The sequence below is a fragment of the Dasypus novemcinctus genome, chromosome 2 (assembly GCF_030445035.2).
Source record: "Dasypus novemcinctus isolate mDasNov1 chromosome 2, mDasNov1.1.hap2, whole genome shotgun sequence".
In the NCBI taxonomy this organism is placed as follows: Eukaryota; Metazoa; Chordata; class Mammalia; order Cingulata; family Dasypodidae; genus Dasypus; species Dasypus novemcinctus.
This window is the reverse complement of record NC_080674.1, coordinates 103,700,424-103,709,493: the sequence shown is the minus strand read 5'-3', so window position 1 is coordinate 103,709,493 and position 9,070 is coordinate 103,700,424. Positions and strand designations below refer to the sequence as shown.

Below are 9,070 nucleotides of genomic sequence, written 5' to 3'. Positions count from 1 at the left end.
AGAAAAAAGGTCCAGGCCAAGCAGTCAGAAGCTGAAAGTCAGTGGAAACTAGAAGAGAAAAAAGAGGCCAGAAGAGGCCACGTGTGCATTGCCATGTTGTAGTGGAGAAATTCGGATAGGCGCGGTTTCGAAGGCCAGGACACGAGAGAATACTGAGAAGGAAGCTGGTTTATTTCGACCGGCCGGGCTCGGCGGACTCTTGTCCTAACAAAAACTGAGCCCCGAACAGCTTTTTCCAGACCCTTTTATACAGAGGATATAGGATTAGGAAGACTAACAGTGATGGTAAACAGACCTTTGGTTAGGTTCTTCAGATCTTAGTATCAGATAGGTTATTTCCTCCAGGTGAGTTACATATTCTCCACATCCAAGCCAGTTTGGATTAGCATAGCTCCACATTGTCTGGAGGCAGCCCTGAATACACATTCAGTCTCACATCCCTTCTGAACATTCAAAGACTGTAGGGCCTTTATTACTTATTTGGCCATCTTGGAGACTAGGTACTCTTGGAAATAATTTTGATTTTAATGCACAGGCTATATCATATTCCCCCCTTTGAGGCCGAGTTTAAGTTATTAAACTTCGGCATCACTATTGTCTGAGTCCCTCTGGACTGGCTGGTATGTATATAGAGCCATGAGATGGGCAGCTGTTTGCCTTTTTACTACACCATCTATTAGGGTGCGCATTCTGCTTATGATGAAAGGAAGGAGGCATGGAAGGATGGTGCATGCTCCTATGAAGAGGGCAACTATTCCCAATAGAAGCTTGAAATTGTTTACTATTGACTGCCAGCTTCCAAAGGGGTTATTTATATTCCAGCCATTCCAGGTTTGCACTGGGACATGAGCAATTTTTACTATATTGCTTGTAACTTCATCAATAACCTTTCCAGTGTTATCTAATTCAAGGCAGCAGTTAGAGAGATTGAATTTTCCACAAACTCCCCCTTCAGCTGCCAAGAGATAGTCTAGGGCAAGACGGTTTTGATAGATGGCATTCCTGAATTTAGTTTGCTCTTGGGCTAGTAAGTTCAGTGCATGGGCAGTTTCATTAGTTATTATTTCTACCACCGCTTGTAGGCGGATGATTCGGTTTAACATATAGATAGGGGTTCGGTAACCCCATATGCCATCCTCTGCCCAAGTTGCTGGCCCATAGTATTGGATTATACGCTCAGGGGGCCATTCTTCACCTCCCCAGGTAATGACAGCCCTTTTTTCCTTTATGTTTTGATACACTGGCTGGCTTAGCTCTTTCCCTTCTGTTAGGGGAATGAGGAAGAAGGAGGGTTTTATTGTACCAAGCATACAAGTTCCACACCAGTTTCGTGGCAGTTCTCGGAATGCAACTTTCCCACAAATCCAGTACAAACCATTTGGGGCAGTAAAGGGGCCCTTTGCAGTGGAGTTCCACACTGTGATTAAATTGGGGAAAGTACGATTTATGAGAACGAGGTCTGATTCGTTCCATGTTCCCCAAGGTTCTGTTGTATTTGTGGTATAATTTTGGAATTTTCCCCCTGTACATGTTAGATTTCCAACAGCTATAGAGGAGCTTAGGCAGGCCCTTGAAGCACAATATTTTCCTATGACAGAAGTTTGTAAGGGCCACATACTATCTCGGGGGACAGCTGGGAGGCCAGTTGCATTATATGGTTGGCTGTAATTGTATTCCTTGGTCTCCCATGGCCATTGGTCTCCCATATTAGTACCACCACATACATAACATGAGGAGACATTTAAGGCTGCGCCCACCACTTCAGCCAGGCTTATAAAGAGGTTTGTTGCTGCTTGTGGGATGGAAAAGGGCTTTTCCATTTCTTCATAAAAGGAGTGGAACACAGAATGGGCTTTACTTGTGAGTGGGTATTCTTGATACCCAACCCAGATGTAGGCTCCTGGGTCTATTCCCTTACCATCAATGCGGAGGCCCATTCGGACTCCCTGAGTCTGCCAGGATTCAGGTTTAAGGATGGTGAGATTTAAAGGGTTACATTGACCACGTGGACAGTTAGCCGGGGCCATACCCTTGGTGAGGATAGCTGTCTGTTTAGCTATGTTTGTTTTCCAGGTGGCCCAGGTGACACAAGACCAGTAAGGGCAGTAGTATGCACCTATGTATTTGCACCAAAAGCTCCCCCCTTGGGCTGCTCTTCTCATCTCTGGAGCGCACATGTACTTATTGCTATGAGTATACTTCCGCTCCCAGCCGAGCCCTCCACAATTTGTGTTCCATGGTGTCCCAGAGTCTATAGCCTGACATGCATCAAATAGGAGGGACACTTGTTCATTCTGGCTCATGACTGGGGTGGAGGAAAGCAACTTCCCATTTCGATTAAGCACTCTTATTTCCCATTTACGGGAGACTGTTGGGGGTCTAGGATCATAGCAGGTTATTTGGCCAGATGCATTACAGACACTATAGGAGGTTCCCTGAAACTGACAGGTGGTTACCTGGCCCTTGCAGGTGTACTGACTATGATATATTAATGTGGTGTTGACATGGGCCCCTGTACGCACCTTTTGAATACATGGCTCACATTCTGTGGTGTCGACCTGGGACCAGGGGAGGTTTAGGGCTAGAAGTAGGAAAAACAGGCAAAGGGGCATTGCAACAGATTAAACCGGATTCCTAATCTTCGGCTGTGCGTAGACCAATCAGCTTCCGGGTGTGATTGGAGCAGAGCTCGGTGTTCCCTCCTCAATCTTCGGCCGTGCGTAGACCAGTCAGCTTCCGGGGTGTGACTGGAGCAGGGCTCGGTGTTCCCTCCTCAATCTTCAGCCGTGCGTAGACCAGTCAGCTTCCGGGGTGTGACTGGAGCAGGGCTCGGCGTTCCCCTTTTTCGCAAGATGAGCTTGGTTGGGCTGTGGGTATCTGGAACACAGGTCCAGGACTCTGAGGCAGCTCGCTTGACTCGGCTATGGTGAATCCACGGGATGATTTCAGCCACCTTAACTGCAGTGGGGGTGGATAAAATGACAAGATAGGGCCCTCGCCATCGAGGAGTTAGTGGAGCTGACTTCCAGTCCTTGACCCAGACTGCATCCCCTGGCTTGTACGGGTGTACAGAGCTGCTTAAGCTAATGGGGGCCCTTTCTTGGACCCAGCGATGCAGGTTATGTAGGGTTTTTCCTAAGCTTATCATCTGCTGAGCTATTGATAAGTTCCCTCTTTCTCTAAGATCCCCCTCTATATTTCTGATTAAGGGAGGAGGCCTCCCAAAGAGGATCTCATAAGGAGTTAGGCTTAGTTTTCGGCTTGGGCTGGCTCGAATTTGGAGGAGAGCACTTGGAAGTACTTGCACCCATGTTAGCCCAGTTTCTTGGCAAATCTTGGCAATATAAGTCTTTATTGTACGATTCATTCGCTCTACCTTTCCTGAGCTCTGAGGATGGTAAGCGGTGTGCAGTTTCCATTGGATGCGCAGTGCCTTTGCAATCTTTTGAGTGATTTCAGAGACAAAGGCTGGTCCATTGTCAGAGCCAATTGAGAGCGGTAGCCCATAGCGAGGAATAATTTCCCTAAGAAGAACCTTGGCTACTTCTTCAGCTTTTTCTGTTCGAGTGGGGAAGGCTTCCACCCAGCCAGAAAACGTGCAAACAAGGACTAGGAGATATTTATAGCCTCCAGATCGTGGCATTTCAGTGAAATCAACTACTAGATCTTCGAGGGGCATACTACCAATTCTCTGGACCCCTGGGGCTGTTGTGGGCCCTTGGCGAGGGTTATTCTTTGCACATGTCACACATCGTTGGCATACAGCATGGGTGATAGTGACTAGTCTTGGGATGTAAAAGAATCTTTCTAACACTTCCTTAAGATGAGTTTTTCCCAAGTGTGTATTCTCATGGTAGTCTTGAACTACGGCTGCTGCTAATATTTGCGGCACAACTATTCTGTGATCAGGCAATGTCCACCATCCATTTTCCCCTTGTGTCCCGCCCTCAGAGAGTATCCACTCTCTCTCAGCTTGAGTATATTGTGGCTCTCGGTGACTCAGAGGCTGCGGGGCAAGGACAGGCAGTGTATGCTGGATGTTCTGATAATTAAGGGGTTGAGGAATGAGAGCAGCAGCCAGGTTTTCAGATAGGGATCCCTCCCGTGCCACTCTTTTTGCTTCAGCGTCTGCCCTCCGATTTCCCTGGGCAATGGGGCTGTGGCTGGTCTGGTGTCCCTTACAGTGCATTACAGCTACTTTGGCAGGCTCCCAAACTGCATCTAGTAGCTCCAGAATCTGTGTGCCGTATTTAATGCTCTTGCCTCCCGAGTTAATGAGTCCCTTTTGTTTATATAAGGCTCCATGCGCATGCAGGGTAAGAAAGGCATATTTGGAGTCTGTGTAGATGTTAACCTTGGCTCCGGCTGCAAGTTGCAAGGCTCGGGTGAGGGCAATGAGTTCAGCTTTTTGTGCTGATGTGTTATTTGGGAGGCGCTGTGCCTCTACTGTGGTCTCAGATGTTACTACAGCATATCCTGCTCGTCGATTGCTGCCCTGCATAAAGCTACTCCCATCTGTAAAAAACTCCATGTCAGGATTTGCCAATGGCTGGTCTTGAAGGTCTGGCCTGCTGGAATATACTTCTTGCAATGTTTCCAGGCAGTTATGGGCTGGAACCCCTGGCTCTACGGGTAGCAGGGTGGCTGGATTTAGGGTTTTTACAAGTTCCAGCTGGATGGATGGGTTTTCACATAATAGAGTCTGATATTTAACCAGGCGGCTGTTAGTAAGCCAATGTGTTCCTTTGGCTTCTAAGATTGTGACTACTGCATGTGGAACCCGGACAATAATAGGCTGCCCAAGAGTCAATTTTATAGCTTCTACTGTAAGCACGGCTGCAGCCGCTACAGCTTGCAAACATGAAGGCCATCCCTGGGCTACAGTGTCCAGTTGTTTAGATAAATACGCTACAGGTCTTTGCCAGGAACCGAGGTATTGAGTGAGTACTCCTACTGCTATGCTTTGGCGGTTGTGAACATAGAGGTAGAACGGCTTACTGAGGTCCGGAAGTCCGAGACTCGGTGCTTCCATTAGAGCTTGTTTGAGAGCAGTGAAAGCATTTTTCTGTGGGCTTTCCCAGAGCAGGGGATCCCTATCTCCCCCCTTCGTGGCTTCATATAAAGGGCGCGTGAGAACCCCAAAATTGGGGATCCAATTGCGGCAGAATCCAGCTGCCCCAAGGAACTCTCGCAGCTTCCGGCGAGAATTGGGCTCAGGAAGACTACAGATCGCTTCCTTTCTCTCAAGTCCTAATTCACGGCGCCCCTGTGTTATTTTGTAACCTAGGTATTTGACCTGAGGTAGGCAGATTTGGGCCTTTTTCTTAGACACCCGATAGCCCTTCTGCTGTAGATGTTTTAAAAGAGCATGGGTTCCACCAGCACAGTCCTGATAGGTGGAACTTCCGAGAATGAGGTCATCTACATACTGGAGAAGAAAACAGTTATGGCTTTCTGCCTTAAAGGATTTGAGATCACTGGCCAGGGCTTGTCCAAAAATAGTGGGTGCATTTTTAAATCCCTGAGGCAATCGCGTCCATGTCAGCTGCTGCCTTTCACCTGAATTTGGATTTTCCCATGTAAAGGCAAAAATCGGCTGACTCCTTGGTGCTACCCTAATGCAGAAGAAAGCATCCTTAAGATCTAGGCATGAGAAATAGATTGCCGATGCTGGTATTAAGCTGAGCAGAGTATAAGGATTTGAAACTGCAGAATGAAGGGCTACTACTGCCAAATTAACTGCTCGTAAGTCCTGGACTGGGCGGTAATCTCCATCTGGCTTTTTAACTGGGAAGAGAGGGGTGTTCCACGGAGACTGGCACGGCTTCAATATGCCCTCACTCAGCAATCTCTGAATATGTAGCTGGACCCTTTCTTGCGCTTCGCGTGGAACTGGATACTGCCTTATGCTTACTGGACTGGCTGTAGGCTTTATTTCAATAATAACTGGAGGAATGTCATGTGCCATCCCCATCGGGTTCCCCTCTGCCCATACTTCAGGCACATCTTCAAAGGGGAGCTGTGTGGCCATAGATTGGCCAGTCTCACTCAGGCAAAACAGTCTCCATTCCTCCTGCAGAGGAAGGGTCAGCGCTACCTTCGGAGGGTCTTGTGGCCCCAAGATCAGTGTGGATTGCCCTGTGGCACTAAAGGTAATTTGAGCCTGTAGTTTTGACAGCAGGTCTCGACCCAGGAGGGGGACTGGGCACTCCGGAAGATAGAGGAATTTGTGAGTGACTTCCCTTCCCCCAATGTTGCAGGTCCTGGCTTGAAGGAAAGGCCGTTGGGCACTTTTGCCAGTTGCCCCTACGATATTGGCTTGCCTTTTTGATAGAGGCCCAACTGGCTTGGTCATTACAGAATGTTGAGCCCCAGTGTCAACCATCATCTGTATGGTGCGGCCCCCAATTTGAACTCCGACCATAGGCTCCTCGGGGCCAAGGGAATAGGAGCCCGGTCTGTCCTAATAATCTCTATCAGAGTCCTCCATTCCTGCCAGCCCAATGATCTGATTTGCAGGTTTCTTTTCTGAACCTTTACGGTCGCAGCGTTTGGGTCGTGATACCCCACTGGCCTTTCTGGCTAATGCTTTGGCTGCAGAGGCAGCCGGGTCAAGTGGCCAGCTAGGACACTCTCGCTTCCAATGTCCATCCTCCTTGCAGTATGCGCACTGATTTCGCCCTAGACGTGGGCCTTTCCCTCTCCTTGGGGCTGGGGCTTGCCAAGTTACCTTCCTTGTTACAGGAATGGACTTTTCCACTATGGCTGCAGCCAGAAAATCTGCCTTTTTCCTCATCTTCCTAATTTCCTCCCTTTTTGTTTCTTCATCACGGTTGACATAAACCTTAGTAGCTACTTCCATGAGCTGAGAGATATTCATTCCAGCAAACCCATCTAATTTCTGCAGCTTTCTCCGAATGTCAGCCTGTGACTGAGCAACAAATGCTGCATTTACCATTGTTTGGCTCTCAGGAGCATCTGGGTTAAAGGGCGTGTATACACGGAACGCCTCACATAGTCTCTCATAGAATTGAGCAGGACTCTCATCTAGAGCCTGTAGAATTTGACTGGTCTTTGCCATATTCACTGCCTTGTGGCTCCCCGCCTTGAATCCTTCAACTAATGCCCTATGGAATGTCTCTAGTCGGTTGAGCCCGACAGCGCTATTTGGATCCCACAGGGGGTCCTCTTCTGGGAACTGCATGCGGGCATATTGATCACTGTCCAAAGTTCCCTCAGGTGGGTGCTCTCTAAGCCAGGCTAGCGCTCCCTGTGTGACCCGCATTCTCTCCTCAAAGTTCAATAAAGTCATTATAAGTTGTTTACAATCAGCCCACGTGGGTCTGTGGGTCTGTATGATAGACTGGAAAAGGTCTGCCATGGCCTGAGGCTTCTCCGAAAATGGTGGGGTGTGGCTTTTCCAGTTAAAGAGATCTGTCGTAGTAAAGGGCTGATAGATAAATGTCCGGCTTCCTCCCTGAACCTGGCCATCTGCATCGTAAAAGATTGGGGCCCGGGTTTCACGGAGCGGGAACTGGAAAGCAGCCTTTTCCCCTGCTCCGTCTGCCCCCGGGGCTCCCTGTGGTTCGAGCTGTAATCTCTTAGCGTCTCCTCCCTGACCGACCCGCAGCGCTGCTGCGGCGTTGCCAGAGGCAACTGGCTGTAAAAGCAGCTGGTCTGCATTTTTTCTTGCCGAAGGTGCCAAAGACCGCTGCGGAGACGGTAAAAGCTGCTGTGGGGATGGCGTAGGGCTCTCAGGTGCAGATGGCAATAAAGGCAACTGCGGGGATAGTATAGGTGCCCTCTCTGATGGTGACAAAAGCAGCGGCGGGGATGGTGAGGATATCGCACTTCCCTGTGCGGATGACGACTGTGGGTCACTGCTTAGGGAGACTAGCTCATTTTCATTCCTTAGTACCGCCGGGGCGGGAGTCATCGCATAAGGCGGTGGAAATTCAAATTCATCTGGCCCTTTCAAAACGGGCGGATTAGCACTGGACTTGGGACGCACTTCCTCTGTGCCCTTTGCACGGTGATTGTTTGGTTTGGTCCCTGGGACGGCACTCCTCGGTTTCTGCATTAAGCAAATTCTAGCTTCCTTAGCCATGCACTTCCTTAACCAAGGTGGGTTTTGGCTCACAGCGTTTTCCCAAGCATCAATGTAGGGGAATTGGTCCGGATGCCCTGGATTTCCAGTCACTGCCTCGTGGACTTTACGGATGATCCGGGGATACAAAGTGCCCTCCTGGGGCCAGCCCATGCCGAAAGTTGGCCATTCTAACTCACAAAGCATCCTAAGCTTTCCTGGCTGAAACCTTATGCCGTACATCTCTCCCTGGAATGCACGGGGGAAGTTTTCTAGCATACATCCTAACGGGGTTTTACTGTGTGTGTTTCCCATTTCCACCCTGTGCCGGCGGTGTACAACAGTCACTCAAGCCTTTCGCTTCGTCCGTCTCCGGCCGCGTCCCTCGCGGGAACTTTCAGGCGCCTCTTAACCTTAGCGGATCGGTATAAGCCCCCGATATGGAAGAGGGTCCCTTTGCAGGGACCCCCCAGACCGCCCTTGATCGTATGAGGTCGCCACGGAACCGCGGATCGGGACTCCGCACTCGCGCCGCAGAAGCAATTTTCCGCGTCTCACTCAGTCGCCACAAGCACACGCACACAACCACCCCCCTTTCCTTTCCTCGGACCTGAAGAGGAGACGGCTTCCTCCTGTATTCTCAGGAGTACTAGGGCCTCCTCTATGAGAGTTGATCAGACTCCCTCCTAATTTCAGAATTAGGCCTTCCCTGCACTATGCCCCCGGGGGTCTTACCAATCCGACGTGTGGAGCTCCTTGCTTTGTTCTCAGGGTCTCTCAAACCTCCCGGTGTCCCCGGCTCCTCCGGAGGGGCTCCAGCGAAAACCACAACCTCTTTCTGGACTCAAATGGGGTGTCCAGGGGCGCCCAGGGCTGGGCTTCGCCCGGGCCCTCCCGGCCTCCCCGGAGACGTCCGGTAGGGGCAAACAACTGTTGCCGCCTCTGACCTTCTCAGCGCCCTCCTGGCTGGCTCGCCAGAAATGT

The 9,070-nt window shown here is 49.9% G+C and overlaps 1 protein-coding gene across 1 annotated transcript; it reads right to left on the bottom strand.

Moving 5' to 3' along the window:
* Window positions 1-241: 241 nt before the first annotated feature.
* Window positions 242-8,848, bottom strand: ERV3-1 (endogenous retrovirus group 3 member 1, envelope). The gene is made up of 2 exons (XM_058276643.2): window positions 8,822-8,848; window positions 242-2,958 (listed from the first exon to the last, which is right to left on the bottom strand). Exon 2 carries the CDS (start codon window positions 2,610-2,612, stop codon window positions 576-578), a length of 2,037 nt encoding a protein of 678 aa, XP_058132626.1. The 5' UTR covers window positions 2,613-2,958; window positions 8,822-8,848; the 3' UTR covers window positions 242-575.
* Window positions 8,849-9,070: the final 222 nt, after the last annotated feature.

Bases quoted from the DNA above. Each gene is read 5' to 3' on its own strand.
- ERV3-1 (XM_058276643.2), bottom strand. From the start codon at position 2,612: ATGCCCCTTTGCCTGTTTTTCCTACTTCTAGCCCTAAACCTCCCCTGG.